General features: G+C 34.9%; 1 protein-coding gene and 1 long non-coding RNA gene across 5 annotated transcripts in view; one reads left to right on the forward strand and one right to left on the reverse strand.

Moving 5' to 3' along the window:
* Window positions 1-17,081, reverse strand: part of LOC149799007 (tumor necrosis factor ligand superfamily member 6-like) — a 58,180-nt gene extending 41,099 nt beyond the window's left edge. Inside the window, exons 1-4 of one of the 4 annotated variants that reach the window (XM_089957954.1) lie at window positions 16,388-17,080; window positions 15,163-15,199; window positions 14,530-14,622; window positions 12,317-12,592 (exon numbers count right to left, since the gene is read on the reverse strand). In XM_089957954.1, the coding sequence (XP_089814080.1) occupies window positions 12,317-12,592; window positions 14,530-14,622; window positions 15,163-15,199; window positions 16,388-16,750 (769 nt within the window). In that variant the 5' untranslated portion in view covers window positions 16,751-17,080. Of the gene's footprint in view, window positions 1-9,021; window positions 12,593-14,529; window positions 14,623-15,162; window positions 15,200-16,387 lie in introns of those variants that run through there. The other 3 variants (XM_089957953.1, XM_089957952.1, XM_089957955.1) reach the window with 3 other exon arrangements.
* The window catches only part of LOC149799008 (uncharacterized), a 75,915-nt gene continuing 67,925 nt past the window's right edge, over window positions 12,610-20,599 (forward strand). The window contains exon 1 of the long non-coding RNA XR_016421056.1: window positions 12,610-14,192. This is a non-coding gene — a long non-coding RNA (uncharacterized LOC149799008). The remainder of the gene's footprint in view (window positions 14,193-20,599) is intronic.

The following is a 20,599-nucleotide window of genomic DNA, read 5'->3' on the forward strand; positions in this document are numbered from 1 at the left end:
GGGCATCCCTTATGGATGTCACCTTGAAACGGACCGGAGATCCCAATCTCACTCCCTGGCTCTGAGGCTCTCTGGGCCGTGAGGCAACAGGAATCTCTAGACGTGTTTTAAGATTATAATAAATGTAACAATTCTAAAAATAAATCAAAAAATTAATTTAAACATAGACACTGTTTGTACCTTAAAAACTATCTTTTTAGATTAGGGAAAGTTTTAAATACTCTAAAAATATAAACAGGGAGGGACAGGGATCCTTAATGGGGAAAGTACGAGATAAGGACGTCATGGGGCTATGTCACATGGCGCCACGAATGAACATGAACAGGCCTATGAAAGAGTTTCGGAAAACTACCCCAGGTAGGAAAACTTACATGCATAACATAAAAACAAAGACTCTCGTGTAATTTTCTCTTCTATTTCTTTCCTTCAACTGTACAGCTCTCGTACTGTACAGTTAATCCCCTTTGTGTGTGAAAAATAAACCATTTTGGAACCTTGGCAATAATCCAATTAATAATTAGAGGCGGCCTAACTCGAGTTGAGAGAAATAGAATGAATAAAGAAAGAATGTGTGGACCCCAACTCGAGCACAGCCGACCTCAATCAATAAATCAATTATGCGGAGAACGACACAGATTAACACTCACATGAAACAATAGGTAAAAAATTTTTTCTCCAATCAAACCAGTATTACACCGTTACTTCGCCGAAATTCAAAATTCAAATGAATTAATATAAAAGTAAAGTTTTGATCCAATTATCATCTGGATCGCAAGACAACTGGGGACGATTTGACAATAACTGGCTATCCCTACACGAAAACTATATATATAGCACACAAACAATATAGCATATACTCATATAGCACACACGGGATATAGGCGACCTTTAGCCAAGGTATACTTGGAATGTAGGGAAGGAATTTCGAGTTAGGTGATAGAAACCCACTCGGAAGAACAACCCTATAGATAACACTAGGGATAAAAATTTCATCTAATTAAATTTTTGATCTAAATTCTATCTTAAAATAAAACAAACAACATATCTGTGGGGGTAACACTTACACATAAAACACCTTTTATTTTTTTGGATAAGTGGGGGGGGGATCTGTCTGGTGCCCCCCTCCCCCCCGAAAAAAAAGAAGAAAATATTAGCGTGAATAAGAAGCCAGGACAATCTGGCGCAGCTGGGTCCGGTGGATATGCAAGCTTTGTCAACATATAATATAGACAAACGCAGGAGCGAAGTAGCACGCATTAGCCAAACACAATACGAAAACATACTGTGTAATTATCTCACTGTATAAGACTTGCGGCCTTCAATATGTCGGAGTAACAGAAAACCACTAACAGATCAATCTGAACAGATGATATTGGATGACTAAGACGTTGGACATGAAAGCATTTCTCTACCCCCAGTAACAGTGTCAGCGACATTATCGTAATTGCAGTAACTCACAACTTCAACTGGAACACCGAAATCAGGAAGGAAATGGATTCTTACTGGATACGCCGCCTAAAAGTATTGAAACCACTCACCTTAAATCTTAAGTCAAGAGGACTCCAAAAACCAGCATCAACTTGCCAATACAAATATGCGTGTGTCGATAGTTAATTTGTTACTAAAAATAAATATAATTTAATTATGATATTGTTTTCGAGCAGATCGAAAGTCACAACAGTATGCGCCAATAATACTTGATGACTCAGATCATGGACGATAGGCTTGCTGCCGCAGTCATGGTTGATTCAAGATTTAATTTGACATATTCGAATTGTTGTTAATGTACGTCCTTTCACATCATATAGAGATATTGATATTCTATCAGGTATTTACTCTTAAGAAATTTTGTTGAAATTTAAGCATGATTTTTCCTAAGTGACGGGCAAAATACTCTCATGTGTTACACTGTTACACACATAATATAGTCATTTGGATTAAGTACATATTATATCGTTAGGTTCCATTTAAGTTTAAATGTCTATTTTATTGATTTATTAAATGTGGAGAAAAATACCACCAAATGTGAGATATAGAAATTTAATTATAGACAATATATACATTTTGAACAAGATGTTGACAAAGGATATTGAATTTACATTTTCATGGCTGCATAGAATGTTACATCGCAAATAATACGTTGGCAAATTAAATTTCGTAGCAAAGGTGGCGAAAATAGGACTACGTTGATATTTAATGGTCATAAGAATCAATATTAACGCCGACAAAATTAATCTTCTCCCTACCTCGATCTGCAAATCATGAACGAAGATATTTTCCAGAAGCGGATATTCTGCGTTTGTTTTATTCCTATTTTGGATCAAGGCACGAAAATAGTACACTTGCTCTACCATATAGTATAAGTACATGAATGCAGAATCCAATGGTGATTTATTTTCCAAGATAAAATATTAAGAAGAATTTAAGATGTCGTGTGTGTGTGTGTGTGTGTGTGTGAGTGTGTATGTGTATGCGCGCGCGCGTGTGTGTTAGTTCTCACATAGTACTCAAAAGCATGTTTATCGACGAATGATTTTAATTATGTGCACTTAACTGGGCAAATAACACGATATTGCAACATGCATACTTATAGCTGGAAAATGCTAAAGTGAAATTCACGACATGTGATTATGAAACAATGATATACTTTTACAACCGCTGAATCAACTAAATATTAATGCTGGTATATACTGTGCATTTATGGATTATGTCCTTTACATTAAAGCTCCATAATTATCTTAAAAGATAAAGTTATTGTACTTCATAAGAAATAAAACCCAAAGCTAAAACAATATATTACCAACCCGTAGGTATTCTACTGTGAAATCTTAGAACAAATGTAATATTTGTATGCAAAGTTAATACAAATACCGTACTTCATATTTTGTATATTCCAGCAACTGTATTTATAGGTTACTGCAATTCTATTGGAAAACATAAACGAGTTTTTCGGATGGAAAAACTGCACGACCTTCGGAGTGCAGTGTATCCATCCGATAGACATAACTTTTGAAAGAAAATGGAGTTTTGGTCTACTTAAAATTGAAATTTGGAGTCATATTGACAATGAAAGCTCATTGCAACAACTTTTCCATTTGATCTAGAATGAATGGATTTTGTATTTTTGTCGTTTCTACGAAATTGTGTGATTACGGACTGGATTTTTCTGTGCCATTTCTACATGAAGTACATCGGAGTTCAGCGACGACGGAGCAGCGTATTGACATATGCAAGTGTTTCTGTTCTGCCATTTAATGTTTGAAATCATAATGTCGGCAAATTATGAAGTCTTTCAACTGCAATTATCAAAAAGACGCTATTGAATATAATGCTTATTTCATTTTGGGGGCCCCGAGTAGCCGAGTGGTCTAAAGAGCTCTCCGTCACGGATCACTGCCATCTCACCTCTGTCTGCGTGGGTTCGAGTCCCGGGCTCGGCCAATGTGGATATGTGAGAAAGCTTGCCGGTAGCTTCTCGTGGGTCGGTGGTTCTTGTCGGGGTTTTCCCGGGTTCTTCCTCCACCATTAATACTGGCCGCCATGTATAGCCTATCTTGCGCTGAAAAATGGCGTTAAACCTATAACAACAACAACAACAACATATTTCATTTTGAGTGCAGTAAGTAAGGAGGATGCAATTGCACATGGAATATAGTGGAAATTACAGTACAATTTCGAAATGTGTAATCAAGCTTGAGAACCCATGTTATTCGGATTTGCAGAACTAAGAATGGACATTTTGAGGAAATGCTTGATGTAAAACTGTAAGTATATTTTTTGCCATTCTTATTACTAGCTAAAGAAGACAGTTTTTGCCTTGTCACTTGCATGTTATTTGTAGGGACCCAGCAATTTTATGAAATCTGGCGTCTGTCGCCCGGCTGAATCCAAAACATTGTATCAAAACAGTTAACGCGGAATGTAGCAAAGCAGTTGGTAAGTGGCAGTCCACGAAACATTTGCTTTAGTTCATTCAGAAACAAACTGATTCAACCAAAACGTAAAGCGCCTACTACGTAAGTGTACATGATTTGTTTACAAATTAGTTATCATACAGCCATCTCTGCACATTTCTGATAACACGTTCAGTCGTCTGCTTTGTTGATAGTTTCTTTTGTGAGTCTATGAATTCATCCAAATTGTCAACTTTGGCATTTCTACTTTCAAATGGCTCAAACAGTTGGTTTATTTCATCCACAGACAAAATAAAATAAATCAAAAGTACTGGCGTCTGCGTCCATTGTTTGTTTGCCATAGAAAGTAGTTCCTTTATGAGTGCAATATGAATTGTGCGCGCGAGTGCAATATCGTAATAATTTCAGTTATTTTCATGTCACTAACGAATGAGTTGAAGTAACAATTATTACATGGAGTGAAAGTTTGTGACAGTACTAAAGAAAAAACGTTGGTAATGACATTGGCGGAAATAATGGTAAAATGTCTAATAATACGAGCAGTAGCAGCAATAGTGGTATTCATGGTTGTAGTAAAGATACAGCAGTAAGGGTACTGGTGTTATGACCTTGAATTAGTGGTAGCAAGTGAGTATCTACTTCTATCCTTGAACTGGCAATTATTCCGTAAAAAATAACTAATTCATTGAGTACATCTTGTAAATATCACCGTTGGTAGCATCTAAAGACCTGATGTTTTGAAACGCAAGTTTTCAAAACAAGGTTAGATTATATCAGATTGAGAAAGCAGATAAATGTAGTGTTTCAAAATGAATTAGAATAAAAGACAGCATTGACCCGGAAATGACACAATACTTTCATCTATATGGTCTAAGTGTCTAACTGCGATTTACTTCTGGCGTTGATATTCATATCTATAATTAATAACATCAAAATGTGTTGGTATTAATGTTTTGTAACTTAACATCAACCTAACTACATATTCTATTTACTGGTATCCTGTTAACAATTGGCCTTTCTTTTTCTAAAGTGTTTTGGAGACAGTGCACCACACAATACACACCTGGCATAATATGGTATCAGTGCCTACACAGTATATGATTCACAGTTTGATACTTCTTTAGTAATTTGAACACACTTTGGGTAAAAGCCAATTAATATGTGCTAAGAAATCAACAATTTCCTTATTGAGAGATACTAACACAAAGCGAAATCAACTGTCTCTTCATCTTTGAGAGATATTCACAAATCCTAATCCACTTCTTACCTGAGACTTGCCCACAAAATGAAATATACTACCACTTCGTACTTGATTGATACTCACAAGCCAAAATCCCATACCATATTTTTAATTCATTTACCTACAAATCAAAATTAAAAAGTCAGTTAACTAAATAAAGATTAAACTGTATACTAAATATATTAACATCAGTTGGAGTTATTTTCCTATTACATGATTGTGTTCTCCGTCAGTTTTAATTGAATTTAATTAAACAGATTACTGAAGTTTAAACATGTTTCTTTGCCAAATACTGAATGTTTCTCGGACGTTACCAGGCAACCATATCATGTGATTCGGTAGGAGGAAAGATCTATTATTTTGCCTCAGTGATAGTGAGGTCATGATAATATGACTTAATATTTGGAGTCTCTTTAAGTTATGAATAGTTTTCTCCCATGAATTGTCGAAATAAAAACTTGATAAGGATAAAATCCACAAAAGTATCATTTCAACTTGACATCCTTTACAGTTAGTCAAGACCACACGGCCTTTAATCAAGCAGCTAATTTTCACTTCATAATGATACAATCAAAATTGTATCTTTTATGTATATGCCTTAAAGATGGGCCTACTTAAAATAGAAGAAAATGGGTATACATTATGGAAGCCTGACTTCTTGGCATTTCATATTACACATGTGCCAAAAAATAATAATTATAAGTTTGGGACATACGCCGGAGTCTCTCGTCGTATTGGTCCATGAAGTTTCAATTATAAATACTGGAGTATGGTGTTTGTCGTTTTCCAATGGATCACTGCCCACTTTTACACCTTATCAGTGGTCAAATCTTGTTTAGTCCACAATCCATTGCATCACTGGGCACTCTTATACTGGTGTATCATTTGATTTATTCTGTCTTTGGTGATAGGCTTTGATGATTATAAGGTCTTGTAATTAACAAAGGGTCTGTCTTCTTTGCTAAATGCATATATTATGGCGCACTTGCTTTCATTTCCATGTAAAAAAGCATTAGCAATAAATGGACTAGTCCAATTTTAAAATCAACAAAAACAATTGTATGTTTTCCAATCATTAAACAAAATTTGACAAATATGGCATTATAATCTAAAATATACTTATGTGGACGTGAATATGTTCATCTCAGCCTTGTTGATCGGAGAAACTTCACTTGGTTGTATAGGACCATTATGCAAAATAAGACAAAACGCTAAATACACTTGTACTATTTAGTCATAGAAGACACTTTTGGCAATTACATCTTTTAATAGATGCAGTGAACAAGAAAACCTAATACGACTTATATGGTAATGCATTTTTTTATTTTTAAATTAGTCTCTATTAGCTGTGTGTTCAAATATAATCCTTGTTCCTTGTAACAATATATACCACACGGAGAAATTTGTTTTTCAAATAAGTGTTTTATCTTCCTTGTTCCTTTATCGCATGTTTTTATAAAAGCAACGTGAACTATCCGTGTTCAGTTTATTTTTTTGAATAACTCTTCCTCTTCCTTTTTGCCGTGCGTTACCACTTAAATCAGTTTCTCCACCGATCGCGACATGATCAGTTTTGGGTGATTTTACTTGAAAAAATAACGTACCATCTCAGCATTTTGTGCTACTTAAGTTTATATAAATATGGCAGAAAAAGGAATCCTAACATCTGATCAACACGAGTCGTTGAGCAAAGGACTTTACATCAATAGTTTATGCACTAAACTACTCACTTCTCTTGCTGTGCTTTTAAACACTATTATCAACTGATAGAATAGAAACTGGTTCAGATTTCCTATAATATTAATATTTATTAATAGCCATCTTAAGAATACAAGTTTTGTACGAGAAAAAGATATAAAATAGCAAGACCTCGATGAGGCCATGTGTCGTGTGCACAACCTTGGTACGATCACGCTGTTTGCGAGTGGCATACTCGTTACCGAGAAGGGAAGTAAAATACCTGTGTAGAACTGATCCAATTACAAGAGCTCATTTATTTCAAATTTAAACATGTCTCATGCTGCAGTGCACTAATGGGAAGGTAGTTTTCAAGAAATCAATAGATTTACATAAGTATACGGGATTTTTGCTTACAGTACGAGGAAGATATATATATATATATATATATATATATATATATATATATATATATATATATATATATATATATATATATATATATATATATATATATATATATATATATATATATATATATATATATAAAGTCTCAACTTCGTACGGGTTCAAAAATGTTGATTAAATTATTCAATTCTCCGTCGCTTATTGCTAGCTATGTGTCATAGGTGTCTATGTTCAACTTTACCAAGGTCCAGCAATACTGAATTAATTATCCATCGCTCATTATTAGCAATATACCTGTGATTAATACAATCGTTAGCTTAATAAATTAACTATTTGAGACAGTTACCACTATCTAGTCTGTCACAAATATGAATTTGTGCTTTAGATGATAAAGGAGACAAATGAGAGAATCACGCTTTCAGAATTATAATCACATTAAACTGCAAAAAAAGTTTACATACAGAGATATAAACAAATTCGCTTGTTGACAATTCATATCTGTGTGCAACTCAATTTAATATAAATTTATGTAAAAATTTAGAAGGCAATGGGAAGCGGTTTTAAATTAAATGAATTTTTCATGTACATTATCAATTCTAGCAGTGTACACGTTTAATTAAGTTAGATATGTTACCTGTAAATTTTGAAATGACTGAAATTGTAAAATGAAATCGAATTCATCCAATTGTAAAGAAAACCAGCCACATTTTTTAAGGGAATCATTTAAGTAAAACTCAAAACTAGTGAAATGAATTAAAACCGATTTATGTTCTGTTTAAATAAACATGTTATCAACGGTATATTGAAGATGCTGAACTGCCCATAATAAAATATATGTAATAGTATAGAATCTATTCAGTAATCGTGCAAGCTGCAAAGCCATGAGGATACAAACGATCTACAAAATAATTATGAAACGAGTTGTGCAGGAGTGGGATTCGGATGAAAGTAGCAGGAAAGAAAAAAGATTTATGATACATACTAAAATTAGGAATAATTTCATTCTTTTGAAAAAATATGTCAACATCTTTAATGTGAAGGTATAAACAGTATGGTTTTCAACAAAGCTACAGTAGCTGACAATTAAGAAACAAAGTATGCACGTAAAGAACTATTACAATTGCCAAACAAAAATGCTCATTTAGAATTGAACTATATAAGTGAATTACTGTAAGTTGAATACTAGCATGTGATCCGCCTGAAGAATGACTTGTAAAATCTTCCGCTAGGTTTGAAAAAGATAGTAACCATAACCTACTCTGGACGTGTGACTCGGCACTAACTTTTGTTGACCGCTTTTAAAGGACACACACCTAAACGCTAGTCCCCGGTGCTACAGCTAAATAGAATGCATACGTATTCATTCAGGTAACGAGCTTACTCTTCTATCACTGTGTTAGGATCGATTAAAAAGTCAATAAGAGTCAAGTAAGGAACATCATTTTAATAACAGAGCCGAGTTCGTGCTGTCATCTGGTAAAGTCATACCCTTGTCTTTTTGTGGTATTCGCATGCAAGGCTATATGATTTATATCTACAACGCGTGTACAACTAGTTTTGGTTACTTGTCTAGATAGAGATCTTGATTGCCCCGTAGTAGTCTTATGATTAGATGATAATCGAAGACCCTAGGTACGATCTTATTAATTACTTTTTGAGTTTGTCTTATAAAAGTAAAGTTTTTTTTAACTACTACTACTACTACTACGACTACTACTTTTATTACTGCTGCTGCTGCTAATAATAATAATAATAATAAAAATACAGATCATCAAGAAAGAATTACAAGGGAACCAAGAAATAATCTTTATTAATAATCATTCGTGGAAAAGGAATCAAAAATACAATGTATCATGACAGTAATATTACATGAGAGAGGAATGTTATAAAAGTAAAACTATAAACACCTATCCGGTAACTATATGGCATGAGAGAACAACATTAAATAATTTTACAACCATGAAACAATAAAATTGTATGATACGTATGCAAAGGAATACTTATACAAAAAAGATTCTCTTGCATATACAAAAATATAATAATCACGCGGATTTACGATGATTCACATCAATTTAAAACAGTTTCTATACTAAGGCACTACGTCGTTAGGAATGATGAAATTTAGCTTTGGCTAAGAGGACGTGTGTATAACAATACCATGGGTGTATTCAAGAATAGGTCAAGAACGAACAAAAAGAGTCCAAAACGAACACAAACTGTTTTCCTGTCCATCTGATTACAGTTTGACCTGCGGAGATATGTTTGACATCAGTAAGAGGCCATATTATGTTGACATTGTGGTTTACCAATCAAATCACATCATTCAAAGTTATAAACATAGTGTTACTTACCATAACTCTCCCTAACACGAAATGTAATACTTTATATTATAGGTTACTAAAATGAGGCAGACTGCAAATTCCAAAGGTCAACAAAACTTGCCATTGATCGGTGGCTGTCAGATCTCCACGCAAGACTGAGGAGGTCTGATTTTAATCAGACTGATCGAATGGCGAATGAGTTATTGCAAAGGTGTCACGAAGTACCATTCTTCAGTGAGAAATAAACCACAGAAAAGATATGGAGGGACAAGGTGTTGGCTACATATAGGCATGTCGTTCAAATAAACTAAACAGATAAGAAAAAGAAAATAAAACCAATTGAGAATTGAGAGGTCAAAAGCAAATGTTACTTATGGTAAAATATCCAGACTCAAAGGACAGTGCAAAACAGTGTCTGTGTGTGTGTGTGTGTGTGTGTGTGTGCGATTTGGATTTATAACACAGCTTTAATAATATTTCAGTCATATCGCTACGATGCCTGCAATGCCGCAGACATGCAGCTTGATGTCCCACCCAGCCACATCATCATGACACCAGGCCGACCAGTCGTAACACTAACCTCTTAATGCTGAGCGCCTAGCGAGGCAGCTGTTAGTACCATTTTTATAAGTCTTTGGTATGACTCGGCCGGGATTCGAACCCACGACCTTCCGTATCAGAGTCGGACGCTCTGATCACTAGGCCACCGAAACGGTCTAAAACAGAAATAGAAGTAAGTGAAACAGCTTGTTGACAGTTTTTATTTGAGTCGTAACAAATTAAGTCATAGTTTATAATATGTTTACAGTAGCATTAACTAACCCAATGTTTATATTCATCTATATTTTACTATGTAGGTAGCGTTTCAGCATAATGATCTGGGTTCTTGACTTGTAAATGTCACTGACCATTTAAGACTGGAAGTACGAATGCATACGTAGTTGAAATGGCATCAAGTTCAACTACGCTGCACTTTATTCATATAGGCATGACAGAACGAGGGACAAACCTTTTAAAGAAAATACAATTCCTCTGGTTGGATACAAAACACCGAACTATATAAAAGGGAGAAAACGAAATCCTTCAATTATTAGTATCTTTCGAAACAACACAGTATCAACGTACTTGGATAACGAATACAAAACAGCGAATATGACAACTTTCACAAAGTTCAATTATCTACAACAGTAAACATTGTTTCACTAAATAAATGGTATGTACCGAAGTGTTGCATCTACCAATGAGATAATGTGGATAAACAATTGTTAGTAAAAGTATGTGCGCGGAATACCGATTTTTAAAATTGAAAGCCCATTCCACTTGAACCCATATTGTTGAGGTCTATTTGATTATCTTAACTTGGAATCTCTTCTAACCGTTGTATGCCTGTTATGTTATCCCCATGAAATGATCTAACGAGAGTTTACTTGGTTATCAGTAGATCTCAGATGGGTATGAGTGCATGTTGTGAGCAGAGAGAGAGAGAGAGAGAGAGTGGCTGCTTGTGCTTATGTGTCTGTGTGATGAGGGTCGACGTGCAACGTGGTTCCATCTCCCGTCCCTTCTGTATGAAACATTCATATGTTTTTTTTTTATATAAGTCAAATGAAAATTTCAACAAAATGTCGTAACTCAAATTGTTTATGGGAAAACTTGATTGAGAGGAACAAGTATTGGTGTCCAGTACACTATTGTTCAGGCTGTTCGCATGAAGGCAAAAGGATGAGGAGCTGATGTGTGTCCTAATTTTGCATCAGAAATTTTTAATATGACTGCCTTTGACATACACCACAATATTAAAGGAGATATTTTAAAGAGACGGACGTTAGAATGACAGTCATAATACATCAATGTCCATTACACAAAGCTAGATCCTTCGTAGAGGATTCGCTGATATGGCAAATAACAGCAACAATCGGTTTTGAGAAGAAAGGACGACAAATATTTAGCCAATACACGTTTACATTGTTTCGCTTCTTACTGCAAGGTAAAACCCACAAATCACACTTATCAAATAAAAGTATTTTCACAATGAGAGCTGCAAAGTAAAATTAGCCTTTATACGTAGTCTCAGCATCGATATTCACATGCACCATATATAATAGTAATAACGACGTACCTATACATTTCTTGCAAAATGATTTGTTTGAACCACTGAAGTATGATCGGTAGAGAAAAACAACCCTTAAATATTCATTTCTCAAAGAGCAAGGACTATTCTAAAAATTTGTTGGGCAATATGTCGGGTGATGGTCGTCTCAAAAGCAGAGCTTCCTTGGGTTGGGAAGAAATGTCATTACCTTTGCGTACGAGCGATTCAATGAAGAGTTCACAGAAGAGGTATTGATAGTGCCAAAATTATATTCTTAAACAAATAAGGCAAACCTTAGATACACATCTATGATGTATTTGTCCCTCGCCAATGCACATATTTTTCTCGACATCATACACAGCAATTATTGGTTCATAAGAAATGAAACACTGAGGAAAATAAGGAAAAGAAAAGCAGGAATTATCGAAATCGGAACGCACTGTCACGTTGCAATTGTTTATAACAAGGCACACACTTGTCTTTATCACTGTTTCTGTTTGATGACTTTGATAACACAAAAAACAGACTTACGTCAAATACATTCCAAAATAGTTAGAATGCTCTGATGGCAATAGTTTTGGCGGATGCGAAACCCTCACGTGAATATGGTCATTCTCCTTTAAATAGAATACTGCTCCTATATAGCTAGTCTTGTTACTCTTACCTCCAATAATCTGACATCTAGACTGAGAACTTTCCAGTAATTTTTCTCTCGTAGTATCGCCACCGCCGTTGTATTCCTTGTGTATAGAATGGTGCAGAACAATTTCATTATCATTGTATGGGAACGAGTCCCTATGGTCTTGATAGGTTATTTGAGAGTAGATGTAGTAGTAGCCCGAAGAGTTCACACGAAGCTTTCCGTCTTCATACACGACTCCATTAATGTTGGACAATTTGCCAGTCTGATTCCATTTCAGCATGTGATGTTCATGCATATCTGCAAAGGATAATTTTAAGTTGAACTTTCACGTTTCGGCAACCAAGGAGCAGTCAGTCGCATATCGTGAAACAAAATGATGACTAATGCAAAAGGTGGCAATAGGAACATAAATCGATATTTTCCGTCAACTCGAGAAAAAAAAAATCGGATGCAATTCGCCCCCAACTGAAAATTATGTCCCAAACTACCTTTGTTCTCTTGGCATAATACGGAGGCAGAAGGTTACAAAGTCATAATCGGAGCTTTGTCGGCCCTTACTGTCACAGTTTATGTAGTACATCCCCCCCCAGAGGCGAATTAAAAAACACCTATTAAATGTATGATTGTTCCTACAGTTACATCCGATGTTTTTGCTGTACGTGACGGAAAGTATTGAGCGATGTTCCCAAAAGTTCGTTCAATTATAGGTAGCTTGATCGCGAATAAAATTTCATTCGAATATATTTTCTAACTAAATACGCTTTTATACCGTGATATTTTATTTTAAAATAAATATGTTCATATAACTATTCTAGTCCAGTGTAACATAACTTTTGGTGAGAAAGTTATTTGTTGATGAACAGTAACTACATCATGTTTGTATCTGAGTAATCCCGTACACCCACACCCACCCCGAAAAGCCTGTGCTTAATTATTCATCATTATTATAAACATTCGATATGCAGATGAGAAATTTAAGCATTGCATGTCTTTTCTTCGTGCGATGATTTCATAGCTTTCGTAACATAAATCCACAAGAAAATGTGCTGATAAAAATGTCACAGTCAAAGTGTTACGTATATCTGATTTAATTCATATTTACTTTAATTTAATTATTTGTCAGTTTTAAATTTGTATTCTATTATATGCTATTATAATGTAAATTTATTCACTAGAGATTATATTTTTCCAGAAAATCGGTTGACCTTAATCATTCTTTCATAAACACCAGGTCTTAGCCTGGATGCTGACCTTGATTCAAAATTAGTAAACAAAGTTCTATTTTTTATTTTAAAATGATTGGTTGTTGTCAAGGTCATGATGGGGCTTTGGGCTTAAGATGTAAATAATTTTTTTATATTTTTTATTTCTTAGAGAAAATGATTGGTTTTCGTCAGGGTCATTTTTGGTGTACGTGACATAAACACGATCACGTGCCCTCCCCCCCTTGATTTCGCAATTCTGGTTTTTCCATAACTACGCATTTGTTAGTTTTAATAGAGATGTGTAGAGAGAGATTTCTCAGTTTTGAGCTTTTACACTTGGTATCAAGTTGTTTGCTTTGTTGTTGCCAGATTTTGAGTTAATTATCTTCAGATCATTTGGATTTCAAAAGGATTAATTCTTTATTCTCTGGAAATATTTGAAGAGTGCTCATATAGAATTTTTGGAAAGACATTGCTTACAAATTTTATTTTGATTTCCAACACAGGAGTGTTATTTACAAGGAACTGTAAACGGTAACATTGTATAGGATACAGCTTACGTCATCACCTTCAATCTTGGATTCTTCATCGGGACTCGAACTTGAATTCAGTAGAACATTTTATTATTAGGACTTTTGCAATTTAATTCGTGGATTATTCCTGGATTATTTTTGGATTTGATTCTTGAAACCGTAAGTTCTTATTTTTTCATTTTTACAGAATTTTTCCAGGGTAATAAATTATTTGTTAAATTTTACAAAGCTTGTTGTTTTCACTTTTTTTGTGTTACTGTTTATTCGAGCCTAAACAGATACATAAGTTCTTTTATCTGTGATGAGGTATTTAACATTAGGAAATTTACTCAAGAACCAGGAAATATACAAATGTGTACTGACTGAATTTCAGTGTTCGTTCAATTCAAGGTAAACATCGTAGCAAAAATTATTTTGTTAGCAATACAAACTGCACGGCACGTAACACATACAGTACATGTATACGTCATATATGAAGTAATGTATTGTAACTCACCTTGGATAGATTTTGTAACGCCGACCAAATGAGCTGATGGCTTTACTACTTGACTGCCTTCGTTGCATTTATATGGATTTGATATCAGCATTTCTGAATTAGTAATATTAATAATAAGTATAATAATAATCATCATCACCGTCAAGCGTTTTGTCTTTAGAAGTAAAACTGGCTTGTAAAATGAATTAATGCAAATATAAATATATTGAAAATGCCTGTCTTAAGTCAATTAGGCTCCCTATCATCCTTAACTTTTGTACCTTACTATTTATAAGACAGATTGTTTCAACTATCCCTGTTTCTTCTGTAGGTACATATTGGGGTATGCGTAATATATATATATATATATATATATATATATATATATATATATATATATATATATATATATATATATATATATATATATATATATATATATATATATATATATATATATATACACACACACACACACACACGTTACTCTAAAGTGGTACTGATATTACACTCGTTGTGCACTCGATATAGAATTGTGTTCGGATTTTGTTATATAACAGATGTTAAAATACAATTTTTATGTGCGGAATAGTTACTCATTATACGCAATGAACACTCTTGATAGCAAAATTTATTAGACAGATAAGAACTTACTAAGATTTTTTTCTTTTTGGTGAGCTTTTTCTGCATACTGAAAAGCAAAAATAGATAAATATTTAAAATATTTCCATTTTACATTGAAAATGAAACGTTACTTCAAGAACAGAGCAAATATCTGTCAGTATTAATTGCGCTAGTTGCTTTTACATACCATAATTTTGTGTCAGGCAAATTTGTTTACTAGAAATATCGTGCTCTAATTTAATTTAGAAAGATGATAAGCTAATCACAATCGTGGCACATAGGATCCGGCATCAGTACAATTATCGTCGACTTAATTGTCATAAATATTACTGCCTGCGGCGGTTCGAGTCTAAGATTCAGCCAATGTGAGTATGTGAAAAAGCTTGCCAGTAGCTTCTCGTGGGTCGGTGGTTCTTTCCGGTGTTTTCCCGGGTTCTTCCTCCACCATTAATACTGGCCGCCATGTATAGCTATTGTGTGCTGAAAAATGGCGTTAAAACCCACAACAACAACAACAACAACAACAACATAAATATTATCATCTTCGATGTCATTAACAGCAACATCGCCATCACCATCACCAATAACTATAACAAAAGAACAACAACAAAACAAAACCTCTATCAGCAAGAAATGCATACTCATCATTATTATTGTATTTTTCTTACTGGAATTATCATTATTCAGTTATCCGATAAAGATGGCATATACCCTACTAGCCGATACTATAAACGAAAGTATTTTAGCATTGGCTATTTTGTTTTTGTTGCAATTTACCTGTGAAGTCCAGCAAGTGAAAATGACCAAGCGGAGCTAGCATCATTGTACCTAGCCATGTACATCTGAAATAAGGCCAAGCCGTAGTAACTCGAGTTACTCGTATCAATCATACACCCAAATAAATGGAATTAAGTTTCTTTAACCATACCCAAGATATCTAAGGTCTTTTTATAAAACCGTGCGGCAAACCGGACAAATTCAATTTCTATTAAAATTAAAGTACATATACTTTATAGCGGAATCTTAAGATTAGGTGCAACCATCTCTTGTACCCAAACTATACGCGGGTTCTTTTTCTTGTCTCCACTAGCAGATCAGATTGTTACACTCTAGTTTCACAATCGGTAATCAGAAGTAATTCGCTATTTTTTCCACCTGGATTCTTTTATTTATTATTGTCTGGTAAAATATACGACCTGACGATTACATTTACATATCCAAAAATACAGCAAGCCATTATTAATGTCGTACATACCAAAGAAACTAACTGGTCCAGATGTTTACTGGCACGGCCACAGCACATTTCTTTGTTCCCCTCCGTTCTTTTGTCGAAACCCTCTGAATTTTCTTTCAAGTCATCTGGATGGAGGTAAACATCCTCGCATGGAAGACACATATTTAGTTCCTGCTTCATGAAAACAGCCTCCCCAGTCCTCTCATTTCGCCATGTGATCGTAACGGCAAGGATACTAGCTAACAAAATGATGTTTACAACCAACATGACGGAAGCGGCAATCCTCCATCTTTGTCTGGAAGATCTGTCGATGGTGTCATTTTTTAAAAAGTCCTGACTTTCGTCATTTGTATATTTTGTTTGCTCTTTACATACATCACCCATATTCGAATGTATTGTTTCCGCTTAACAACTGCTTCGTACGGAAAAGAACAAAAAGACAAATTGTTGTGAAATCAAAAGTGAAACAAAGTAACAACCGCTGTATGTAAATGAAAGCACAATTTTTAAAACGTATGATGAGTGGAATATGCTCTGCTTACATGTTCAGCGTGGTATCGATTGTGAATATTCTTCAGATTTCCCATAGACCGACAACAAGTTATCTCCGCGGGCAACCCCCAAGACACAAACAGTATGAATATGAAACACAGAATGGAGAAACCATAGTCTTCGTAGCAGGATCTTATATATCCGTTATGGTATGAATCACCTGGAAAAGTGCCAAATGTTATGTCAAGGCCGGTGAGAAAGAAATAAAAGCGTTGTACTTTCATTTCTATATATAGATTAGTTTATAGCCGTGTTGTATACAATTTCCAGGTAAACGTTTGTATAGAACAGATAATCTCTTGAATATTTGGACAAGCAGCAGAGGGGGTGAACAGACCTTTGCCTGAAAAGCGTCGAAACGTCGAAAATAAACCTTCCTACGAACGATCGAAAAATAAAAAGCGTCGACAGAGTTTAAAAAGCGTCGACACTTTACTGAGAAAAATCTCTGGAATTTTTCTAATTAATATTACTCTATTGTCGTTGGTGATTTTTTCTAGTTTATTATGCATGCTGTTTACGCAATTACGCCTTCACGTAGGTCATCACCCCCTCTGCTGCTATTAATTTATCCAAATTTACCACCATACCAAGTTTGATGAATATTTCTCAACACGTTCTCGCTGTCGTTTCTCCTCATCTGTTTCATCTTTATTTGTTTTATCTTTATTTGTTTTATGTTTCAAGTAATATTCAAGTTCTGATGGTGGTTTTTCTATTTTTGGATTTATGTTGTTTCTTTTTCTGTAATATATCATTAAACTTCTGTATCGAACTCCACCGCAATTTTTGCAAATCTGATATAATCCTCTAACGCCGTTGTTACATCCAACACATCTTCGTGGACCAGCATGAGGATTTTTCTTTATAAGATAATTATGTTTTTTGCAATATTCTCCACGACATTTTTTATCACATTTATTAGTGGTTCCTTGACGCAGCCACGCACAATTGTTCATTATATTAATGATATCTTTTTAATTCAGTTTAATTTTATCATCACCCCTGTTATCCAAATATTTTATCAAGTCCAATACGATATCTTGTTCTAGGATCGTGTAAATTTATTGTTATAAACCCATGCGGAGTAGCTTGCTCTCGTAAAAAGAAATTTCTGAATTTAATTATATCCATATCACCGCTGCACCAGGTTTGGTGAATATTTCGCAACGTATGTGTGTCTACGCCATTAAACACAACTAAAATATTACAGTTATCTCTGATCACTTTTGGTATCTGTGTGTATCGTTGAGTAACATAAATAACGTCGGTATTTTTATGTCTACCTCGAGAAAAAATCCTGGCTGGGTTTGATTGTTTGTCCAGCATCACATCGTCGTATACAACTAAATTATTAATAAGTCCGTCTATGGAATCAACTGATGGTGCTTCATCAATATCGGTTATAAACTCGATAATGTCATTAGCGTTTTCATTAAAATCCTTAAGTACATTATAACATCGCTGATCATCAACTGACGGGGCTACCAAATATAATTTGTCCCATTTTAACCATCTCATTATAAGATTAAGTAACAACTGTGTCTTTCCACTTCCAGATGGTCCTATTATTATCATTCTGATGGAATTTGGTAACGCAGGATGGTGCTTGACAGGTTCTTGTTTTCTTGTCGCTGAGAAATCAATTATATCCATGTTGTATAAAATATCTATGGATTTATATTGCTTACGCTGTAAAGTTAAAACTCCAACCACTGATTTAGCTACGGTTATAACAAAAAATAAAAAAATAGCATATGGTGGAAAATGTTCTATATGCGGTAGAAAGAAATTTTCGTTTTTACCTAATAGGCGCGGTGGTGATATTGCTAATTTGATGTCAAAGTTTCCAGGTGCTCCATGGGCTAAATACAGCGGAGAAAAACATCTACCAGGATATAATTATTGCGGTCCTGGTACTCGACTCGATATCAGGCTTGATAATCAGGATCAACCAAAACCAGGCGAGGAACCAGTAAACGCTATTGATCGAGCTTGTCATGTTCATGATGTAGCTTATAAGAGTAAAAATCTACAAAATAGGCATATTGCAGATGTGAAATTAATTCATGCGTTAAATGCTATAAAAAATAATAATATCAAAGAAAAATTAGCTAATTGGTTAGTAAAATCCGCGATGAAAGGTAAATTAGCGCTTGGGGCTGGTAATTAATAATGGAATCGATTTATTATTCACCAGTTGAATACTGGAAGGGTAAAGCAGCAATTAGTAAACTCGCTGATGCAGCAGCGGTTAAACATTCTACTGCTAAAGCGTGGTTATCTAAACAGGCAATATGGCAAATTTATCTACCACGTCCTAAGCAAATTCGATTTGCTCATTTTAGTGTCAGTGTTCCTAATGAGGTTCATCAAGCTGATATTCTGTTTTTACCACATGATACTGTACGTAGAAAAACGTACAAATACGCGCTAACTGTTGTTGATGTTGCAAGTAGATATAAAGATGCAGAACCGTTAACGACTAAAACAGCAACTGAGGTAGCCGACGCGTTTAAACGAATTTATCAACGAGGTGGTGGATCACAAGGTGGTCTACGATGGCCACAGCTACTACAGGTTGATCCTGGCAAGGAATTTCTTGGTCCAGTATCATCGTTGATGAAACAACATAATACCAAAATACGACGAGGACATACTGCAGTTCATCGTGATCAGGCAATTGTTGAGCGATTTAATCGAACACTTGCTGAGCGGTTATTTGGATATCAGTACGCGAAGGAATTTATTCAGGATACGAGATCTCGTGAATGGGTGGCAAGATTACCAAGTGTGATAGCTGCATTAAATAATGAGATTACTCGAACGACAAACATGAACCTATTAATGCAATTACAAGCGCGCACATACCCACACAACAACGTGATTTTTCAGCACAACCATTATTAGGTAATATCACTGTTAGGTATTTATACGAGCCCGGTGAACTTGAAGGCGTTAAAAAAGAGCAACTGATCCTATTTGGAGCGTTACCACACATAAGATATCCACCGTGACAAGATCCTCAGGTAGACCCGCAATCTACAGACTGGATTCGGCTGCTCCTCAACGTGGATTTGTGCGTGAACAATTACAGATAATTCCCGATAACACACAATTACCACCAAAATCACTTCGGTGATTTCGATCACTTAACTAGCACCCAAGGCGCCAGCGCCTCTACGTCGATTACATTCAAGACAGGTCAACATTATATTTTCTCGTGTATGACCAAGATTGTTATTTTTTCTATCTACGGTAAATTGTCTTGGATCATTTTTCAGATACCGCCATAGCATTATACAATTACAACTTGCGCAATGATTATTCTGTTGTTGTTTCAGCGCATTAATAAAATCAACATCAAGATCAAAATTGCGTTTATTTTTTTTATCACACTGTTCATAACCAGATAATTTTTTTCTTATTATATCATCGTCAACAACATCATCACTAATCACTGACGAGTCCATGACGATTCGTCTCAATTGAGATATTTTTCTAACTCGAGACACTGCGAGATAAACCAAGTTCGACCATTCGATGTGATCATCAACGATCCAAACAACTGTATCAGTAATAGTTAATCCCTGAGATGAATGAATCGTCATCGCGTATCCAAGCGTCCACGGGGATTTATCAGCACGTAGAGCATCTTCAACAACATCAACATCAACTGCA

Source organism: Sinohyriopsis cumingii, chromosome 5 (genome assembly GCF_028554795.1).
Source record: "Sinohyriopsis cumingii isolate HCF-2022 chromosome 5, ASM2855479v2, whole genome shotgun sequence".
NCBI lineage: Eukaryota > Metazoa > Mollusca > Bivalvia > Unionida > Unionidae > Sinohyriopsis > Sinohyriopsis cumingii.